The 24043-nt window shown below is 38.1% G+C and overlaps 1 protein-coding gene across 1 annotated transcript in view; it reads right to left on the bottom strand.

Annotated features, from left to right (window-relative positions):
• Window positions 1-24043, bottom strand: part of LOC126471167 (CLIP-associating protein 2-like) — a 149548-nt gene that overhangs the window by 13043 nt on the left and 112462 nt on the right. The window contains 7 exon segments of the mRNA XM_050099270.1: window positions 1189-1366; window positions 4479-4644; window positions 14936-14987; window positions 15649-15752; window positions 18077-18169; window positions 18618-18867; window positions 23699-23869. Coding sequence (XP_049955227.1) covers window positions 1189-1366; window positions 4479-4644; window positions 14936-14987; window positions 15649-15752; window positions 18077-18169; window positions 18618-18867; window positions 23699-23869 — 1014 coding nt within the window.

Raw genomic sequence — 24043 nt, forward strand, 5'->3', positions numbered from 1 at the left:
AGGGCAAACAATTTTATGGCAAAGTATTGCAACCACATGGTAGCCTCTACAGCACACATTTCCCATCAGACTGAGTATTGTTGGTTTATAGAGGCTGCAATCTATGCTTTACAGCTCATCAGAGGAATTAGTCTCATAAAAACATGGGTGCTGTTCACAGACGAGTTGAAGTTTAGTCTAGAGAAGGATTCTCACCATTTGTTCATCTAGTAAGTCCCTCTGAAATGTTACAATATTGCCAGTATTTAGGAAAATAATTAATACACTGCCAGCTTTGTCAATTGGGTCAATATCACGTTAAGAGCATGTACACCACCACAACGAGTTTCTAGGGATATTGTGATACCTGCTGTCTACACAAACAACAACGTGCAAAATTATGCACGCATTTTTAATCAAGTTTACAAAGCTGGGATCCATCTGATGAATGAGTATGCCCCATTACACTGGACTGGCCTGGTGGTCATATGCCATCACCAGGTGAACATCATTCTTTTAGTGTGGCCACTTTGTCCAAGAAATTAAATATGGTTGTATACACACGGTGTGGTATGCTATAGGCCACTGCTGACTTGTGTAAGGCACCTGTCCAGTAATGAGAGATGTTACCACCAGTCACACTGCATGCCGTGTTCTGCTGTAATGGAGTACTTGTGCATCCTGTGCTGTCACGTGAAGACACCACATGCGATATGGGAATTTAAAGTGATATGCACATCAAATTTGTTAATTTACAAATACCTGAGAAAGTGTGTTATGCGTATAACTCTGTGTAAAAATATACACTATTTAAAATGAAAACAAATGTGTGTCAAGTGCAATTGTGAAGCTTCAATGGTATTTAAAAAAGCATGTTTTAATGTTTCCATTATTATGAATTATCTAATAAAGAAAGAATTAGCCACCATTTAAGTGACTGTATTATGGGAAACAACCATTTCAACTAGAGACTTTTTGCAGAGATTCTCATATTCTTTAAAAGAGGAACAATATACTTAATCTCATTATGAAACATCAGAGAACAATGAAAGCAAAAATTGGTTTGTAAGAAATCCTGTTTATCACTACCTTATTTTATACTTGAAGTATAGTATTTTATTGCATGCCACAGAGACAGTAGCTACAATATAAATCATGTACAAAAGAATGCGCATATTTTAAATGCCAGTAAATAAATATTACACAAACCTCTTTACACGGGTCACTGTAAGCTGTTAGCGTTCGCAGCACGATTAACTCTACGTACATATTAAAACAATGTCTCACAGTTGGGTCTTTGATCATATCGTGTAGCACATTTAAAATGTACGTCTTCACTGGAGAGTGAGGTAGTGCCAACTGTGATACCAGAACCCTTAATAGAACCCTATAAAAATAAAGTAATGGCATACGTAAGTCAAAATCATACGTGCACTGTATCAGTAATATTAGGAATTTAGCTTTTGCCCTAGATGAGTACAATGTTCATTGTCAGTATTTAAAATGCCACCCACAGTCAAAGCATGTTTTTACATTATGTGCATCTGAATTAAATGCATGGAATATTATTAATAACAAAAATAATTATGATGATAACAACAATGCCACTGCTTAAGATGTTAATTACAATTTATTAGCAACAAGTATGGAATTAGAAAGGTGATGGCTATAGTCTATCATGACATGTGCACTGACATGGCAATCACTCTATGAGCATGTGATAAAGGGAAAAATGAACTTCTATCTGATAGTTTCCAAGCAATTAAAACTGTGAAATATTCATGCCACGAATATGGCCAATACATACGATGAGCACACGAAAACTATCTGTTCATGTTGATATCTTCCCACTCCCTCCCCCTCCTCTCTTCTATCTATCTACCTATCTATCTATCACACACACACACACACACACACACACACACACACACACACACACAACATGATAATCATCAAAACATGTTTAATTAAGAGATGTTATGTTACTCTGATATTGTGAATGACTAAAGGTTTTTGTCAAATAATTCAATTAACTCTGATCACTTAAGGGTTACTTTCAGTCACTATGCCAACAATAAAATTTGCAACTCACATGGGCAATCAGTAGAAAATACACACAAAATTTTTGAGTCACTTTCAACATCAACTCTCTGATTATATATGTTCCACATGGCCATCAGTCAGCCAATTTCATTTCCTGGATTAATAAACCATCTTACAGGGGGTCACGTCTGTAACCATTCGGGGATGTGAGCTTTCTCTAGCATTGCAGGAAGTCATTTTTAACAGAAGAAGCTGATCTGCTCTTTTGGCATTATGGTGACCTTGATCATACAGGAAGGATCGAAGGAAGGACAACTGGAGTTGAACACCCCATCAATCAGAAGGTAATTAGAAATGAGCCAAAACTCGAATCAGACAAGGATAACAAAGAAAATGGCCCATGTCCATTTCCAAGGAAGCATCCCACCAGTGGCCGTAAGTGATTTACATAAACCATGGAAAACATAGAGGCTGGGTAGGGATTTGAGCCCCAATCCTACTGAATTCAAGCCCAGTGCTGTATCTATTGTACTAACTTGCACGCTCTACCTACTCAGCTAGCCCCGAAGTAACCCCTCTTCTAAATGCAACATTTTTAAATGATTTCAACTGTCATCATGATCTACTGATAGCTTTCATTAGAATTTTGTGTGTGCAGTTGGATGAAAAACAAAATCTAAATAATAAATGTAAGAGGCAACATGAATACTTCCATTATGAAGCTCACTATCTCCATGAAAGAACACTAACATTATCTCAACAGCTGCAGGTAATGTTGGAAAGACAGCTGCTTAGTGTCCATAGTATAGTGGTGGAAATTTAAAATCACTGCCCAAATTGTTGCAGATTGTTTTATATGTAATTAATAATTTACAGAATTCAGACATGACCAACAGAAGAAAAGGTGACAGATATGGACCAAAACTCCTCACAACACAAACAGGATGATGCAAAAGAGTCAAGAAGTTGTACACTGGTGGACTATGCAGGGGAACGGGTTAGAGAAAGCAACATTTGAATATTGCATCTTGAAAACTGACAGTGTGTATGGGTTCGGGCGGAGGGGAGGGGGGAGACAATACTACAATAACAAGTCCATCTCTTAAAACACCAAAATAAAGCACTATATAATCATGGTCAACACATAATGTCTTTTTGCCATCTGAATGACTTTATATGAGGAGCTAGAGGTTTTGGATAATAGAATATTAAAAAACATTAAATACAGAGAGAATTTCAGAGGCTGTGAGGAGATGGAAGTTGCTGTTCCTGACAACTGCACAGAATGAATGGTAACAGATTAACCCCAAAAGCAAAGAACTATTAGCACATACTCATAGCACTTGAGCCTCCACACTGTTGGTGATCCAATAATGTATTCGCCAGCTGCTATCTCGTTGACAATAGGCAACACTACTTCATCAGCTATGCACACAGATTTTAGTGTTGACACACCTTTATGATCTTTTTTGGGAAGTGAGCAAGTTGAAAGAAATGAGGAACTAAAAACTATCCTCACTGAAAGAAAAAAAAGTGTAAAATGGTACCCATATATTAATATATTTAAAAGGTTGCTAATATTTCAGCAGATAACACATTTGTTGTTTATCAAGCTACTGAAAAGATAAAAGAAGCCAGAGACATAAATGGCAGGTTATTTAAGTGATCATATATGTTTCAAAGTAATAAAGGTGTGTTATTAAAAATTTCCAGATCTTTCATTAATTTTCAACAAACAATTTCTGTGCTAGGGCCATTTAAATAAAATCCTGCAGTCCTGTAGCAGCCTTCCACACAAGTTTACTAAAGAGCACCAAACACACTAAAAGTCATCTTATTCACTTATTAAAATACTCTCACCCTTTTCTGTGTTTGTTCATATCATTTTCAGTTACACTACTTTCTCTTGCTGACTATCTTATGATGCTAAGTGATTTTTTTTAACTGTTTAGTCTCATTTTATCATTTGGTTTCTAAAAAGTGTGTATTTCTTCTGTAGCATTTACCACATTCTCTCATTCCAGTTTTCCCACTTTATGTTACAGACAGACAAATTTGAATGTCTTGAGACCAGGCTCATTTTTACTTTGGCTTTTTCATGACTGTATCACAAGCTGCTTTACAACACATCACTTTCTATGGTTATAGACCTGTGCCTTACAATATAAAGGCAAGTCAACAAATAATACAGAATAATGCAATCTGGGCGTAGTGTGCCACGGTAATCATCTGAACACCTACGACAGTTTTAGTTAAACAGGAAATGTGGAACCACTACCTGTATTACATACAATACTGGTCAGTTAAATAAATTAAAAGAAAATCAAGCTACTCAGTTACACATGAATGATGTAGAAATAACAAAATTATATTTGGACAACACAAAAAATGATGGTACTGTAATATCTTCTGAAACTATGTAACAGAAATTGCAGAACAAATTTTCTGAAACTTACTTGAAATTATAGACTATGATACCAACAGCTCCAGATTTTATTAGGTGTTTTAACTGAGAAAGTGCTTTCTTACTGTCTTGCTCAGATACTTTTGCATTTCCTTCATCATCAACTTTTAAAGTGTCAATCACATTCTGCACAATTTGACAGTTTTCTTCTACTAGAGCTGCAATTAAAATAAACAAACAAATAAAATAATTAATGCATTTTATAAATACACACTATCTGTAGGAAGATTGTACACTGAATTTGCAAGTTACAGATTTCAGTATGTTATTTACATATATTCATTTATGAGTGGCCAGGTGCTATGGTGGGGTAAACAGGTTGTTAGCTTTAGATGCAATCAAAGAGAAATATTTGTGACTGTAAACTACAATTGGGAACAAACAGACCTTCTGACTATAGGTACCACCAACTTTCCCAGGAAGTGAAGAGACTGGTAGGCAGCTGCTCGCAGCTGAATGATAAACTGTTGGCTGTTTATGATGCCAATGTTCACAACCTAGTGTGGCGAGTAGATATGTGAACACCTACTGCACAGCAATTCAGAGATCTTGAATAGGGATAAGGAATCTAGTCTCAGGAGTAGAAAAAGGGAAAAAGTAACTGACATACTTTTGGGTCTGTCTAAAGACAGACGCCATGTGGGCACCATCCTTATCTGATCACATGTATAATAAGTTTGGGGTTCAAATGGGTGTTAAACACACTATGGCCTATAGGAATCATAGGAAAACAGACATAGGAGAGACTTAAACTAAAACTTATCTGAAGTCAAAACTTCGATAAAAAATCCGGTAGATCTTGAGGAAATGGCAGATGAAGTGATGTCTGGTATTATGACCTCATACTTAGAAAATTGTCCAGTCACCAAGACGTGCACAAACAGGAGCGTACCTGGATGGAATGATCATTTGGAACTGCAATGGAAGCAGGTAAGAAGAACGTTCAACTTTGCGAGAAGGAAAATACAATGGGCAAAATATTGGGATGCCCTTGCCAAATACAATCCTGCCATTAAGCAAGGGGAACTATCACCCTCGGAGATATTCTGTGAGGTGAAAGGTACAGCTACTAGAGCCAGATTTCATAAAATCCCCACAAGAATACCAACCAACCCAGGAGACACTCTAAGGAAGGAGGATGGCGGGTATACAAGGATAGCACAAAAGATCCTGGATTTGCTCCCAAAACTCATTTCCCTCAATGCACTCTAGCTGGTAACACAGACCAGGTTTCAGTTCCTGGAAGGTAATGATTTACAAGTAACCAAAAGGAGAACTGAGAATCTGTCAGACAATGTGTTGATTTCAAAAACATCACATGGGTGGTCCGAATGTTTCAACCATTCAAGTCACCAAGCTGAGACAGAATCTTTCTGGCTCTATTGCAACAAACAAGAGAGGGCTTTCCAGACACGTGTGCTGACTACTAAGAGTCAGCCTGGTAGCAGGAGCCTAATGCTTGGAGGACAGTAAAGATTGTTTTCATTCCAAACAAGGGAACACTGAACGTTCCAAGGCTGAGGAATTGAGGCCAATCAGTCTATCCTCCTTTCTCCTAATGATATTATAAAATATGGTTAATGTGAATGTTGGGGAAAGGAAGTTAACTTAGGTTCCTCTACGTGAAAACAAACGTGCATATTAACTTGGCAAATCATGCAAAACAGCACATCATGAACTTGTTGGGAAGGTGGAAAAATTCTTTATACGTTTAGAAAACAGCTCCCTGCATCTTCCTAGATATTGAGGGAGCTTTTAGCAATACAATTTATGATAATAGAGTTTCAAGAAGACCATAGCATTAAGATTACGATATGCCAGGTGGATTGAAGACCATGCTGAGTTGACGATAGGTAGAAGAACCATGAGGAATGAGAAAATGTTGATCCTTTTGTCCCCACAGTTGTGGAACCTAGATGTGAATGAACTTGTCAAAGAGTTAAATACTGGAGGATACTTTGCCAAGAATACACAGATGAATTAATCATGTCACAACAATGGCACAATTCACTCTGTACATTGTGCAACAATGCAGCAGGAAATAGAATCTAAGGTTCTGTCCGAGGAAAACATTGTAGGAGGAGGATGACGAGGAACAGATTAATGTTTAATGTCCTGTCAACATCAAGGTTATTAGAGACAGAGCACAAGCTTGAATAAGGGATGGATGGGGAAGGAAATGGGCCACACCGTTTCAAAGGAAGCACGCTGACATTTGCTTGGACTGATTTAGGGAAATCATGGAAAACTTAAATGTGGATGGCCAGATGTGGGTTTGAACTGCTGTCATGCCGAATGCGAACCCAGTGTGCTAAACACAGTGAAAACTGTACTTTTAACGTTCATGAGGAAGCATATACAGCACACGTACCGAAATCATATGCTCTTCAAGGAAGTTCTACCATCAGAGTTGATAATGAAGTATCTATACATAACCCTTGATGGAAAACTATCTTTGACCTCTCACATTAAGAATATTTGTCCCAAAATCAAAGGTGCTATTATGTGTACTAAAAGGGCCTGTGGTAAAAACTGGTGTGTAAGTCCCAGGAGCACGTACTGGATATACACTTCTGTAATAAAACCTATGATAATCTATGGGGCTACTGTACAGTAGAATAAAGTAGAACAGAAGGTGCTTGACATACTACAGAGACTGGTCTCCTTAGCTATAACAGGCGGAATTAGCAGCACACCAACTGCTGGGATGGAGAGTATACTGGACAATCCTCCATTACATCCCTGGGTTACAACGCAGGCAGCAGAAGGGCATACAGGTTAAAACTTGGAAACCTATAGGATATCCAGAATCCCACACCAATTTAGTAAATGTAGTTAAGTATAGGAATGGTCAGGGAAATGCCAGCTAACTAGACAATAGCTTCCAGCTGCTTCAATAAACATTTCAAGACAACAAATGGCAGTCAGGGGCAGTGGAAGAATGAACCACAATACCATTCATGAGAGACAGTCTGGCTTACTGGTGGATTGAAAACAGACAAAAGTGCTGGGGACAGGTTACAGCCTAGACATGAGAAAGCAATCTCAGTAGGGAAGCTGGCAACAATATTACTGAAGGAAGTCTTTGCTATTAGAGAGTGTGTGTGGAAGAGAATCTGCCTAGGTGCTACAAGGATTGTGGCAGTTGCATTCACTCAGACAACCGAGCAGCTCTGAAATCTCTACCAGCCCCAGAAACGAGATCAAAGATCATCACAGAATGCCATAAAGACCTTCTGAGGCTCAGGGATTGTCACAGGGTGAACCTGCTGTGGTCCCTGTTCACCCAGGAATTAACAGCAATGAACAACGCTGAACTGGCAATGACAGGAGTGACTACTCTATTTATTGGGCTGAAAACTGTCATAATCATCACCGAGGTGATGGAAAAACCACATAGCTGCATTAGTAAGCAGCATGCAGAATATTGGACTAAGATCCAAAAACAAAAAATTGCAAGCTAATGATGCCAAACCCATTATTTAACATACGTCCTATAATTTGAATGATAGATGAAACTCATTTTAGGAACAATAAATGGCCATGGGAACTTCAATCAACACTTGCACAGAAAGGATATGGAGGGCACTAAAACTGCACCACATTCAATTTTCCAATGCAAATTGTTTGAGGCCAAAAGACACAGTATATTCAGGTCATTAATTCCTAAACAAATTGTGTATAATAAAGACGTAGAGCAGCCACTATGAAACTAGGCACCTCAAGGACACACCTGCTCCCTGAAGTCTGCTGGCACATAGCATTGCAATTCGCTCACCTGATAGCTTTGTTGCCACATGTAATATCTTAAAAATTCCTTAGGTGAGCACCGGCTGAACGTTCAGTGTTTCCATGCGATATCGTGTGTTCACTTGTGGTTTCAGTCTCCCATGGAACAGTGCATTGACCTGTGTTTGGTAGTGAGCGAAATGCAAGAGCAAAGGCCTGCACATAGTGCCACTCAGGTCGGTGCGCATAAAGGGTGAAAAGACAATCGAAAACTATCTAAGATCATTATGTCAAATGTACTGAAATTTTTACTGATCAGGTCAACAATGAAAAAGCCATAAATTTTGTGTAACCTCATAAACTGACAGGAAAAGAGTGTGCTATTCCCAAATCTTCTATAGGCCGTCTTAGCTCAACAGAATCTCTAGATGTGAAAAACTGTATCGATTCTCCTAGAAAGGGATAGCAATGAGAACAGAAATCTACAGAATCTGACGATTTCAACAAGGAGGTTGCATGTGGAACTGTTCTCGGTTATTGCAACAGAGGAGGATGTTGTTGTTGTTGTGGTCTTCAGTCCTGAGACTGGTTTGACACAGCTCTCCATGCTATTCTATCCTGTACAAGATTCTTCATCTCCCAGTACCTACTGCAACCTACATCCTTCTGAATCTGCTTAGTGTATTCATCTCTTGGTCTCCCCCTACGATTTTTACCCTCCACGCTGCCCTCCAATACTAAATTTGTGATCCCTTGACGCCTCAGAACATGTCCTACCAACCAATCCCTTCTACTGGTCAAGTTTTGCCACAAACTCCTCTTCTCCCCAATCCTATTCAGTACCTCCTCATTAGTTATGTGATCTACCCATCTAATCTTCAGCATTCTTCTGTAGCACCACATTTCAAAAGCTTCTATTCTCTTCTTGTCCAAACTATTTACCGTCCATGTTTCACTTCCATACATGGTTACACTCCATACAAATACTTTCAGAAATGACTTCCTCACACTTAAATCTATACTCGATGTTAACAAATTTCTCTTCTTCAGAAATGCTTTCCTTGCCATTGCCAGTCTACATTTTATATCCTCTCTACTTCGACCATCATCAGTTATTTTGCTCCCTAAATAGCAAAACTCCTTTACTACTTTAAGTGTCTCATTTCCTAATCTAATACCCTCAACATCACCCGACTTAATTCGACTACATTCCATTATCCTCGTTTTGCCTTTGTTGATGTTCATCTTATATCCTCCCTTCAAGACACCATCCATTCCGTTCAACTGCTCTTCCAAGTCCTTTGCTGTCTCTGACAGAATTACAATGTCATCGGCGAACCTCAAAGTTTTTATTTCTTCTCCATGGATTTTAATACCTACTCCGAATTTTTCCTTTGTTTCCTTTACTGCTTGCTCAATATACAGATTGAATAACACCGGGGAGAGGCTACAACCCTGTCTTACTCCCTTCCCAACCACTGCTTCCCTTTCATGTCCCTCGACTCTTATAACTGCCATCTGGTTTCTGTACAAATTGTAAATAGCCTTTCGCTCCCTGTATTTTACCCCTGCCACCTTTAGAATTTGAAAGAGAGTATTCCAGTCAACATCGTCAAAAGCTTTCTCTATGTCTACAAATGCTAGAAACGTAGGTTTGCCTTTCCTTAATCTTTCTTCTAAGATAAGTCGTAAGGTCAGTATTGCCTCACGTGTTCCAGTATTTCTACGGAATCCAAACTGATCTTCCCCGAGGTTGGCTTCTACTAGTTTTTCCATTCGTCTGTAAAGAATTCGTGTTAGTATTTTGCAGCTGTGGCTTATTAAACTGATTGTTCGGTAATTCTCACATCTGTCAACACCTGCTTTCTTTGGGATTGGAATTATTATATTCTTCTTGAAGTCTGAGGGTATTTCGCCTGTTTCATACATCTTGCTCACCAGATGGTAGAGTTTTGTCAGGACTGGCTCTCCCAAGGCCGTCAGTAGTTCCAATGGAATGTTGTCTACTCCGGGGGGCCTTGTTTCGACTCAGGTCTTTCAGTGCTCTGTCATACTCTTCACGCAGTATCGTATCTCCCATTTCATCTTCATCTACATCCTCTTCCATTTCCATAATATTGTCCTCAAGTACATCGCCCTTGTATAGACCCTCTATATACTCCTTCCACCTTTCTGCTTTCCCTTCTTTGCATAGAACTGGGTTTCCATCAGAGCTCTTGATGTTCATACAATCCAACAGTAAAACAATACAGAGTGATCCCCATGAAAAAATCAATTATTCTGGCTCATAGACCTCCTTCCTTTGTATTCTCTGCTCCCTTGGTTTCTGATTCAGAAAACAAAATGATGGGCAAACATTTTTGATAGGCTGCAAAGAAAATGAAACAGCAAGAGCGAAGTTGTTACATACAAAGCATTTACCGCATGCTAAGGACAATAGACCTGTATAAGTGTATATGGCACGACTCCCAAGTTAACGGTGGTTTGAAAGTGCCTACTGGTGGAGGTGTCAGATTAATCATCACACATCGTGGTTCACTGATTGCAGGCTTCATGCCAGAGGACAAATTATGAGGGTAGTCCCAAAAGTAAGGTCTCCTATTTTTTGTAAGTACATAGACTTGTTTATTTCTACAATGGTTTACATCAGTTTACAGCTTGAACATTTAGCTATTTTTCAACATAATCACCATTTCTCTCAATGCATTTTTGTAGACACTGTGGCAGTTTTTGTATGCCCATGTCATACCAGCTCGCCGCCATGCTGTTCAGAAAGTTATGAACCTCTTCTTTCACCTTGTAGTCGGAGCTGAATTGCTTTCCGGCAAAATGTTCATTTAACTTAGGGAACAGGTGATAGTCACTGGGTGCCAAGTCAGGACTATAGGGTGAGTGGGTGATTATGTTCCACTGATGCAGGAGAGCAACTGTTTGCCGAGCGATGTGTGGGTTAGCGTTGTCATGGAGAATGTGTATGCCATTGCTCAACATTCATCTTCTCCAGTTCTGAATTGCCCGTTTGAGTTTTTTCAGAGTCTCGCAGTACCTGTCAGCGTCAACTGTGGTCCCAGTGGGCATAAAGTTGACAAACAATACCCCTTTCCAATCCCAAAAAACCGTTGTCATGACCAGCACACTGTGATTGTTTGATTTTCCGCAGCTTTGGTGAAGAAGGATGCCGCCACTGGCATGATTGTTGCTTGGTCTCAGGTGTAAAGTGGTATGCCCAGGTTTCATAACACGTGACAATTGAGTCCAGAATGTTGTCCTGTTCAGCTGCAAGGCAGTGAAGAAATGCGCGGGAAGCTTCAACTCGTTGCCGCATGTGGTGCTCAGTCAGCATGCATGGTACCGTACCCATCTTGCGCACACATTCCGGTGTTCAATGTTTCCGTTAAAATTCTATGAGTGTTGCTTTGAGAAACCTCAGGGACCAACGTGCAGAGATCATCCAGGGTGATCCGCCGATCTTCACGCATGCTTTGCTCAACCGTCAACACTGTCTCCTCAGAAACTGACAGTTTCCCGCTTCTTTGTTCATCGTGAATTTCAATCTGACCAGTTGCAAACTCTCCACACCACTTACAAACATTTTTTGACATCCATGCACAACTCACCATATACTTCTGTCAATTGGCGTAGGATTTCAATCAGCGCAGTGCCCTTTGCATTCAAAAACCGAATAACTGCGCGCAATTCGCACTTGGCGGTAACATCAAACTACTGTTCCACTGGAAGAAGACTCAGATACCGTGATGGATAATGACAGTTATCATTCTATTCAAACACAAAAGCTGCCACATCCAAATAGGCGCAAGGCAGACATTATGGAGTGGTCAAAGAGAAAGAATGTTTCATTTCAATCAATGAAACGAAGGATGAACTCCTGGCTGTAAAAGAAATCCTAGGTCCAAGAAAGACATTTGAATTTGATCAACTGGCAAATGAAATGGGACACCAAATGGTATGCTTGCCACTATCACTGCCAATATAACCCTATTGAGCTGATATAGTTCCAGGTTAAACAAGAAGTGGTTGGACACACACACACACACACACACACACACACTACTGTCATACTTGCTGCTGTCAACCATCTAACACATGACGCTCTCTACAAAGTTACTCAGCATGACTGGGTGAGGTACAGAAAACATCCGGAAGCAGTGCAAGAAGCTGATTTTGTGAGCCATGGGTTAAGAGTCAGCATAGGGGAACCTACGAAGATAAACGCCTGGCAGAAACAAGCGACAGTGAATTTGAAGATACAGAATCAAAAGATGCTCCAATTTAGGTAACTGTAGGCTACATAAAGAGCTTACTTGATTTAAATTTTTTCCGCAATTAATTTTCGTTATAGCAGGTGATTGTAAATGAATTTCTCTCTTAGATATGCGATAAATCTGTAAAAAGTGGTCACAATTAGCTTACTCGCCATTAAAAATAAGATTCTCAGTACTGCATTCATTAACAATGACAGTTTTTCACAAAATATGTATCGAATTTGTTCACATTTGTATTTCATCTTATTGCATTGTCCTCTCTCTTACACTTCAGAAATTTTCTTCCACTGTTTTTTTCGTCTTCCATACAACGGTGTAGTCATGTTTTATTGCTGAGTGTAATGCAGTAGCAAGGGGCTACACAAGTCAATGTGCGTGAAGGACAAGGTTGTCATATCATACGTAATGAAGGTTTTTCATTGGGCTGGCCAATAGTGAAGTAGCCAGGAATAATATAAATTTTGTGCAAGTTCATAAAATGACAACAAAACCTTGTGATAATTCCAAATTGACAGTATCCCATATTAACAGTGTAGTAAAGATGGCAGAATCTCTAGATATGAGCATGTAAATGAAAATGGAAACTACACAATTTCACAATTTTGACAAAATGTTAAGTGCGTAGAACTGTACTTTAATACTACAACAGAGGAGAGAATCTGACAGCTAGAAAAATACAGAGTGGTCTTTTTGAGAAATTAAATTATTCTGTCTCACAGACCTCTGTTCTTTGTCGCCTCCTCTCTCTCTGCTTTTGGTTCGGAAAGTACAATGATGGCCACAAATTTTTAATTGAATGTAGAGACATTGCAGCAGCAAAAGCAAAATTTTGTGTAAAATACACTTACTGTGTGCTGAGGGTAATAGTCTTGTAGTATACTGCAGTTAAATTTGGGTCTCACAAAATCATACGCAAAAATATATTTTGCTCGTTTTCAATGGAAATATTGGCCTGAAAGTATCTACAATTTTTTTGTACAGCATATATCAGCAATTTAGGTGATGGGTGCAGTAAAGAAGAAGTACAATCTGCAAATACAAATTTTTTGGGAGGTAGGGAATGTTTTCGGTTGTATTAAGGTGACCTGTCGGAACTAAAATCCTGTTGATGGTGTACGTGTACTTGCGTGCTGTCGCGTATGGAGTGTCTCATAATAAAATGCATTCTTATGTGACACGATACAATAATAGTGTCACAGATGTTACCAAAATTAATTTCACAGTTTTCTTAACAACTTTCTGACTGTAAGTTTCTACTAGGTCTAACAGAACACAAATTCATCACCGACGACATTTTTCGTTACATGGGCTGAACAGTTTCACACCTGTTACAGTGTTCTATTTTAATCTCTGAATACTTTCACGTTTTCAAGATAAAATATGTACCACGTGCATCTGTAAAGTTTGAGAATGTTCATACATTATTTTCTGTTCACACATGTCAGTGATACTGTTTTCTTCTGCAGCTTGAAGGAAAGAAATACTTTTGTTCAAAACTTATTTTAACATCAGTTTTTATTTATTTATTTTCTTTCGTAGCAGCTGGGAAGAATTTTATTTTGTGAAGAACTCCATTATATTCTAGACTAAAAATAGAGATGTCTAACATTTAAAAAGGTTTTGAAATTATCACTAACTGGCAATGCTGTAGGACGGTGAGATGACCTTGAGATGTCTATTTTAGTGACAGCCGCTATGGTAACTGGTCTCCTACTGCACTTCGAGGGAATGGCAGGGAGAGAAACTGCACAATAAACTCATTTCTGGTGCAAAATGTAGTGAGCTGTTTTTCTGGTTCCCTGTGCAAATCAAATCAATATAATCTCCAGTCTAAATCACAATTGTTTTGCAAATTATTTTGTGGCTAATTCTGGTTCCTTTCCATTGCAATGCATTTCTGAATTCCCTTACTTTCTTATACACATTTATAAAGGATACAAGAAACCTCACCTTCATTTGGGGTCAAAATGAAGACTGACTGATCTTCAAATCAAAGCATCTATGATGAAACTGTCGATGTTATCTCTAAATGCCTTAGAACTTGTGCCACTTACAATTAGATCATTGCAGAGCATGAATAATAATACTTTTGTATGAAGTTCTAAAATGCCCAGTCTACATACCTGAGTGGGTTCCTTCTAAGGTTCATGAATTTGTGATGTAAGCAGATTTTATAGGATCAGAGAATACAGTAACAGATGGGGATGAAGTATCAGCATTACACCCAAGTAAACTCTTTCCAAACTGATTAAAAAAGTAAAAATATTGAAGTTGTGAATGAAGCCACATACACTGTTTTTAGCTTTACACAGAATTCCCACGTAAAACAAATGCAATATCATTTGTTACAATAGAAATTCATGATTTTACTATGTCTGTAAAATTATGTTTTACTTAGCATGTAGTTTTATATGGAAAGTATTTTAAAGTGACAAACCTGCCGATGGCATATTCTTGTAATATTGATCTGAATCTTGGCCATCCAAATTCTGCAACAGAAAATGGAAACAGCAATAATAAGTTAATGTTCAACTACTGTATATGTGTTCTTTTACCAAAAAATTTGAACAATGTGTTGTAGATTGATATTAATAAATTACTCCTTATATGCAGCTACTCAAAATGGTTAAAAACTGCAGTACAGTGAAGCGAATTTTCATCTACCTCTTGATAACATAATTTATGCTCAAATGAGTCTAATATTCCTATCTGATGTGTCATTGATACATTAAAATACAATGTCCATTTTAAATTAAATGAAAATGGGAATCACACAATTAATGAAAAATGATATCATCTGTTGCTTGGCTTATTTGAAATTGCATGTGTATTACACACATACAATTGATGAATATAATGAAAATCTCAAATGACAACAAAAGTAACCCCCAAAAATATCAGCAAACACAATAATTAAAAGTTATTATGCATGACCGTATCGTTAACCACAACAGCAATCAGTTACTATGCTGCTCCAAGCATTGGCTAATAAAGAAATTTTTTGGTGTCTACCTGTCTGCAGACATCATTACTTTGGAAAATGCGTCTTTCATGTCATTCTTGTGGAAACTGTTGAATACAATGATCTACACCACCACTTCTGAGCAGTCATGTTTCTGCACAAGAGTGAACAGGATTCAAGGGGGGTACCACCATAAACCAAAAATCCTGCATCTCCATACTGATACTTTTCAGACTTGAATTAATAAGAAAGTGTTTTTGGCTCCCTCCACACAGTAGCATATTGAGAATCACTGTGTAAATGCAAATCACACTCAAATGTGAAGTTACAACTTATTGGTTCAATTTCTATGTTCTACGAACCGCTGTAAACATTATTTTTAATGAAACAATGAATAAGGAATTTGAAAGTTAAGTATTATGGCCAACTCTTAAAAAATCACTGAGAAACCAGTTAAATAAAGATGTAGATTAATCAGTGACAATTCCAAACAGTTTGGAATTACAATTTCGTCACAAAAGGAAACTCAGTAGCTGGTAATACTTTACAGAAAGCTGGGCAAAGTTTTAACGTCTTTATTAACATGCAAAAAAAAAAAGAGACTTTTTAAGTTTGTGCCAATTTTCCACATGTGTTAAGTCAGGGCATCAAAAAATTATTTTGGTCTATTTAGAAAGTTTTGGAGTTATTCAAAGACTCTGCACCCCACACAGTTAATTTTATAGCAAATTTAGCTCATCAAATACTGAAGTGAATCAGTCACTGATACATCAAATTAGGCATGGTAGTACAGGAAACATATGGGCTTTTGGGGGCGGGTGGGGGGTATCTCATTTCTTTATAAAAGTTTTGTCCTATTTCATAATTTAACGCAGTATACAGAAAAGCTTCAATAGAATGAAAGTTGTAAAGCATCAAATTTTATATTTAAGGACAATGGAAAGAGTTGCATTATTGTGCAAATTGCATGAATTATAGTGTACGACTTAAAAATCACATTGTTTAACAGAAAAGTTCCTGGCAGAAATACAGTAATGCAACACAGCCAAAGAAAATAAACACCTACATTGCAGTTTCATATGAAGTTTGCACATTCTTTACTTCAGCATTATTTAGGTCTTTTCCATTCAGAAATTGTAAGCAGAAATAAGTAATAAGTTTGGAGAAGCAATGGCATTATTACACACAGAGAGAGAAAATGGGAGCTATATCGTAATACAGACAGTCACAGCCCATTTACAGAACATTATTACAGGCAAAACTGTAAATTACTTAAGAATATAATTGAACATGCTAAAATAATGTATTATATGAAGAGGACAGACAGGTCTCAGAATGGAATTAAAACTGTAAGACCCGTAGTTACCGAAGTAGCAGGGCAGAATGTAGTGTTGTGTAACCTATTTACTAATTATTTCCTGTCAATAGTTGGCAAGTTGAATCAAAATTTTATTGGAACAGACAAGTGCGCAAGGCTTTAGAAAGCAGGCATTCTCTGATGATTATGTCACATATAATCAATTAGCAAGGAGTAAGTTGAATCAATGAATGAATTACTGAAGAGTAAAAACTCACAAATGTGTAACAAAGTATCAGAGGATAAGACACTCACTCATTTTGAGTATGAGCACTTGTACCTGCTCATGCTCTTAATCATGAACAGACCAGTTCTGGTGTGGTGGGGATTGAGGGAAATGTGCACACACCATGTGGTAGTGACAACACAGGAGAAGCACGAGTGGTGAAATGGGGGAGGATGATTTCTGACAGCAGTACGTTCACAGCAGTATTGACAACGGTCATCATAGGCCATCGACAGAGATCGCCCAATAACGTTGGCCGACTGCTTGGTCACAGTGCATCCAATCTTCTTCGTCAGTTTTTGACAGGATCAAGAAGGTTAGGTTAGATTAGAATCTATTCTATTTATGAAGTAGGTTATACTTTAACCTCCTAGGTTGGGATGGATACACCACCACCTCTGTGCTTGGAGATAAGTGCTACCATGTGGCTTTAGCTATTAAAAGGATGCCAAAGGCATGTGAATGAGCTATACATGTATTAAAAAGAAAGTGGTGAGTACTTTACACTTCGTCCTCAGTTACTGGAATTACCAAACAAGTTTTACGAATATTTGAGATGAAGGGAAAAACATTCTGGTACATATTCAACACGATCTGCGACGACTCTGAAAAGTGAGGTTACCAACACTGTTGGAAGTTGTGCAGACATACGTCAATTAACCTTCAATGACTATCATTAAGCATACATGTGAAAGACAAACAAAGTTTAGAATAAGATACTCTGAATACATAAATCAATGAAAGCAGAAAAATACACACACACACACACACACACACACACACACAAACACACCACGTTTGCAAACCACTTCATGTAACAGAATCACCGGTCTACTGGCGTAAAAATGCCAGTAAACAGTAATAATAATTTGTAGACAGCTCATGTCCTTCTGCCACAAAACAAAAAAGATCCACTACAGTTGCATAGGATACGCCACTCTTTTCACTCGAACAAATTATTTTTTGAGGTTATAATTTACGCCTCAAATGTCCGATAAAGATTTTGCCTACTTGTAGGTAAAAGCAGACGTACACAATGACAAGTGCAATTCAATTAGTAGTAATGATGACGTAACAGTAGTGATGATGAATTTATAATCCCTTTGCAACATATGAATAAAGAAGCCTATAATTAGTGGATATTAGTGACAGTGAGGAGGAGTACATATCAAGTGGTAGGGAAACAGCTTTGCCTGAAAATACAATACAGTATCAATGTGGATTCAAAATGATGAAGATGTGTAAAATTCAGACCAATTTTTAATAGAAGAGAAACATTTCAAGAAAAAGACACACAAACTGAAAGAATTATTAGTGTTGTTATGTCACAATGTGAATAAAGAAGCCAACTATTAGTGATAGCAAACTAGATACTAGGGAAAAAAGAGGAGGAATGTGTATTCAGTGCAGACGGAACATCTTTACATTAAGATATGTTTGCAAAGGTTACAGTAGCTCACGAAAAAAATTAGTAACACAAGTCAATGTTGTAGAAAATTAAATTAAAGAGACAGCATGTGTTCAGCAGAGATAAAAAGCTGTTGAAGACGTAGAGGTTAGGAGGAGGAAGAAACCTTCTGATAAAGAACAAGCTGTAAAAGCAAGTCGGAATTTCCGGAATGATGTTACAGTACAGAAGCGCATGCTATGAGAAAATAATGGGAAGAGACACGTTGAGTATGTATTTTTTGTAAATGTGGGGAAACCTAAAAGCTTACTGTTTGATAATTGCTCCCAGCTCTGCTCAAAACTATACAGAGAAGAAATGCTGAAATCCAAGTCAACGGTTACTCCTTTAAATGCATGTATAACATAACAACTGTACTGAAAGTAATGTAACTATGAAAAAATAAAATTTTTTGATGAAACTGTGTATAGAAAAATATCGATATTGTCATGACGGAAAAAACATTACTTTCTTTAGACCTACTTAAACAAATGTTATTAGTAAGTATTAAATAGAAATTAGAATATGATACTATGTAAAAATGTAAATGACTGTAACACTCACACAGAACAGTATTTCGTTCATAGTCAATTTTCAAATATTCATCCTTGACCTTGGAGCACCAAGTGGCGAGTGCAGTGGTGAAAAGGAAGCAGAAGGAAGGAAGCCAAGAGTGTGGAAGTGTTTTCGATGCCCAGAAATAAAAATTTAAAATCGTGCCTAATTGTGTGTCAAATCATTTATATAAAGTGATGTGTCTATTGGTTAAACATTTCCGGACATATAGTATCAAAGTTTTGAGCCACTGCAGCAGTTGGAATAAAGTATCTGGGAAGGTGTGATGGTGAACCATACTAAATCGCATTGCCAGATTCACGAAGAAAATCTGCAGAATTGGTTGACACCGCTAATTACAATGGAACATTAACAACAAAGCAATAAGTCTATTATACTTTTTAATTAGGCATGGAGTGTGGGTCAGCTTAGTGCAAATGCTGAACATTGTTTTCTTGGAACAGTATAAATTTTGTATTCACAGTTGTACTAAATTTCCTTTTTTCCTACACCTGCACGACTCATGCCTTCCTATGGAAATTGACATCAGGATGAAGAGACAGGGATTTCTGCTACCCACACTTCATGCCTAATTAAAAAGTATAATAGGCTTATTGCTTTGTTGTTAATGTTCCATTGTAATTAGAGACAGTGTGTGTGTGTGTGTGTGTGTGTGCGCGTGCGTGCGTGCGCGCGTGTGTGTGGGGTTGGGGGGGGGGGTTTGCACATCATAACTTTCATTATATTGATTTCCTATTCAATGTGTATGTAATTAATAAAATAGCGTGTATTCACTAATAGATTTTTATGAACGAATGTAAGAAAATTAATTTTTTGCACTTAATGTTGTTTGTTGTTTTAATCATCAGTATGTAGACTGGTTCCGTGCAGCTCACCTCTCCTTCATGTTACCTCGAACATGAACCAGGATGTTTACTTCAATACTCTCGGTGGCCAAGTGTTACCCTGTCTTCGTGATGTCATGCTGTGAACAACTGACAACAACTGTGTTCCCAGGGTTGCTTGCAAACATTCCTGGTTCGATGAACACTCATGCATATTACTGCACCCCAACTAGTCTAATTGCAATCCAATAGAAATGTTGGGACTATTCTGAACAACAGGCAAAATGTAGCAATCAACATCTACACAATTCTGTATCTCCATGGCACCTAATCGTCAATGAGTTTGCTTTAGCAGACACACCTGAAGAAGTTCGTAGATCCTCTTCCTTGACAAACTAGTGCTTTGTCTTCCTTGATAAACTAAGGTTATTACGAGGTGCTATCCAAAATTTCGGGTCTGGTGCTGCCATCTGTTGAAAACCTTACCTTTGGAATAATGGTCACCACCACCCTCGAAGTAGTTTCCATCAGCACGTACACACCAATCCCAGTAATTCTGCCACTGGTCAAACGTTTTCTGGAAGTTCTGTTCTTTAAGGGTGTTTATCACTGCCAGCGATGCTTCTTGAATCCTCTCTAGTGTGTTGAACCGACGGCCTTTCAACTTGAGTTTCAGTTTTGGGAATAGCGCGCAAAGTCATGCCAAATCAGGCGAGTACGGTGGATAGGGCAGTGTCGCCATGTCGTTTTTTGCCGAAAAGGTCCTGGTGAGCAAGGATGCACGACAGGGTGTGTTGTCATGATGCAGGAGTCAGTTCCCTTGACACCAAAGTTCGGGCCACTATCGCCGCACATTTTCACGGAGCAATCGCAAAACATCACAGTAGTACAAGGAATTCACTGTTTGGTTGGATTGGACAAATTCTTTGTGTTCAGTTCCCTTGGTATCAAAGAAAACGATGATCATGCTCTTCACTTTGCTCTTCATCTGTCTTGCTTTTTTGGGTCTTGGAGAGCCCAGGCTCTTCCACTGGGGCAATTGTTGCTTTGTCTCTGGGTCGTAACTGTAAATCCAGCTGTTATCATTAGTGATAACCCATGACAAAAAGGTTGGATCATCAGATGCGGTCTGACAAAGGTCCATGCACACTTCAGCACACTGTGCCTTCTGATCAGCAGTCAAAATCTTTGGCACAAATTTTGTGGCGACACGATGCATACCCAACTCATCAGTCAACATTCGTTTACATGTCCCATAACCAATACCCACTTCATTCACAAAGTCTTGAATGGTTCGACATCGATCCGCACAAACCAGTTGTTGAAGTTTGGCAACAATGTCTGGCATTGTGCGACTAATGGGCCTTCCAGTGTGAGCATCATCTTCGACGTCTGTACAGCTGGCCCTGAACTGAGCATGCCACTCAAACACGTGTGTACGGCTCATGCTCTGTCCCCCAAACACCTGTTGAATCATTCCAAGGGTCTCCGAAGCACTTTTCCTGAGATTCGCACAGAATTTGATACACACGCACTGTTCTGTTCGCGGATCCATTGTAAAATCATCACACACCCAACACAGAGAATTACGGAAATCACTTGGACATGCAACACATCCTCCCAGCTGAATGCCACCCTGCACACTGACTCATCAGATACGCAGCTCTAGCCACCTAGTGGGGCAAAGATCTACTCTTCTACTTTCCAGATGGTGACAATAGTCCTGAAAATTTTAGATTCCAGCTCATATGATGGTTAGAGACAGTGTTACATGGCATTAGTGTGATGTCTCCTGAGGTTTACAAATTTTTTGACTGGTACTCCAAAAACTTGAAATACAAGGGTAGCTTGAAAAGTTCTTGGAATGGGATTGAAAGAAATGACTTATCTCACTTTTTTATTTTTCAATATAGTCTCTGTTTACACTACTGTACTTGACCCAGCAACAGTCAGTGCCTTGATCTCAGCTCTGCAAAATATCCATCAACTTCAACTGTCAGTCCTTTGTTTGAAGAGAATGTCTGTCCACTGAGGAAAGTTTTCAGCTTGAGGAAGAGAAGAAGACTGACAGAGCCAAATCCAGCAAATAAGGTGGGTTTAGCAGCAATTTGTATTTTAGTATTTTAGTTTGTGTATTTTTGCCATTTCAATGGTACTTGTGTTGATGAAAGATGATGTTCTTCCTTGCCAAACCTGGACTTCTCTCATGGATATTTTATTGTAGTTAGTCCAGGTCAGCATAATACTGTTCCATAATTGTTTGACCAGTTGGAAAATAAACTATCAGCAGAATCCCTTTTGGATCCTAGAAAACTGACAACATGACCGTACCACCCAACTGTATTGCTTTTGCTTTCTTCGGTGGTGGTGAATCAACAAATCTCTACTGCTTTGATGGTTGTCTCGTCTCTGGGGTTTAGTAGTGCTATGAACAGGGTCAAACAACATTTAGACATTTTCATTCTAATACATTTCTGAACCTGCATTACGAGCCAAGGCACTCGTCCAGCAGATCATTTTCATATATCCAATTCCACTGTTAAAATGTGATGTGCCCATTCAGATAACATCCTTAAAGCTTCAGCAATTTATTGCATTTTCAATCGATGATCCTCCATGAGCATTCTACGCACTATTGCTGTAACTTCTGAAACGGTGGCACATCTGAAACAGTGGATCATCATCATCTAAGCTGTCTTGACCAAACTTAAACTCATTTCTTCACTTGGCAATAGTTGAAAATTAAGATGCACAGTCTCCCTGTGTGTTCTGAAAATTGGCATGAATTTCCTTTGCTTTCATACCTTCCTTTACGAAGTACTTAATAACAAATCAAAATTTTGTTTTTTCTATCCTCACATTTTACTACATGGGAACAACAACAAAGAGACGCCACATCACAGATTTCTACCCAGAGTACAGACATCTCGTTGTGATTGTGTGAAATAACTACCCTTGTAAGGAAAAAATTAATGTTAATATGATACTCTAGCATAGGCAAATGTGGAAAACTGGTGTCAACTTCAAAACCTTCTACTTATAAGTAAACAAAGCAATCATTTGTAAATACAACAATTATTTCCAAAAAAAGCGTTACTTTAGCCTAACTTTTGTTTCATGTGTCCCCATAACTGTCTATTTAATACCAATTACCATTTTCAAAGACTCAAGTAACTGAGGAGAATTTCTATTAAGACCTCTTCCATATCATATAATGAATTTCTTTATTACGAAAAATATGAATGTTTTTACAGAACAGAAAAAGTATTTTTTAATATTCAAATGTATCTAAGTACTGCATCTGATGTAATAAATGATGGATATTTCAGAAGGAACTATAAATATTTGGGACAGTGTTAAAAGAAATAATTTAGAGTATAAAAGAACAATATTCTTGCACAAAAATGGTTTTGTGGCTATATGAAAATCTAAGTGGAGTACATCCACGATGGAAGTGCAACTAGTTGGTTATAACCTGATGTGTGTAGCCTCCTACCTATAACAATCCTTTGAGTATTGCAATGGAATTCTTCAGAGGTGTGGAAATATTTTGAGACTGTTGTTTCTTGAAGATTAACATTTTATGTAATGATACAGATCAACTTTCATGTGACAACAAACATATTTGTTCAAAGATGCTAGTCGACTGTTGAGAGTCAGGAAAAAAGGATAATGTCAAGGAAGGTCATGCTGATAATTGGCAGCCAACAGTGATATGGAAGCTCATTTTCAAGGGATTAAGTTTAACTTATTACACTCATTGAAGCACAGCAGTAGATATCTTGTAGTCACTTGTTTAGGCAGTTACACCCATATCTACTGAAGGCACTGCATGATTGAGTAGACGCAACACACTGGATGCAGATAATTGGCAGTGGTGGTGTTGGCAGTTAGTAATGGTCCTTTCCATGTTGTTTGTGACAATGGAAAATTTGAGACGTACATGAAAATATAAATGAGGAGGGGTATTGACTGGCATCTTAAAGCACTGACATTAGTTGTCCATAAAACACCTGAATTGGATCACTGCATATAAAGGAACTTGCCCTTAGGAACTTGCACTCTCAGCAATCAATAGCATGCCACTGCAAGTGTACTCTTGATTTATGTAGTTGTATTTCATAGTGTTACATTAGGTCTACAAGCATTTTAG

The sequence above is a fragment of the Schistocerca serialis genome, chromosome 3, assembly GCF_023864345.2.
Source record: "Schistocerca serialis cubense isolate TAMUIC-IGC-003099 chromosome 3, iqSchSeri2.2, whole genome shotgun sequence".
Classification (NCBI taxonomy): Eukaryota; Metazoa; Arthropoda; class Insecta; order Orthoptera; family Acrididae; genus Schistocerca; species Schistocerca serialis.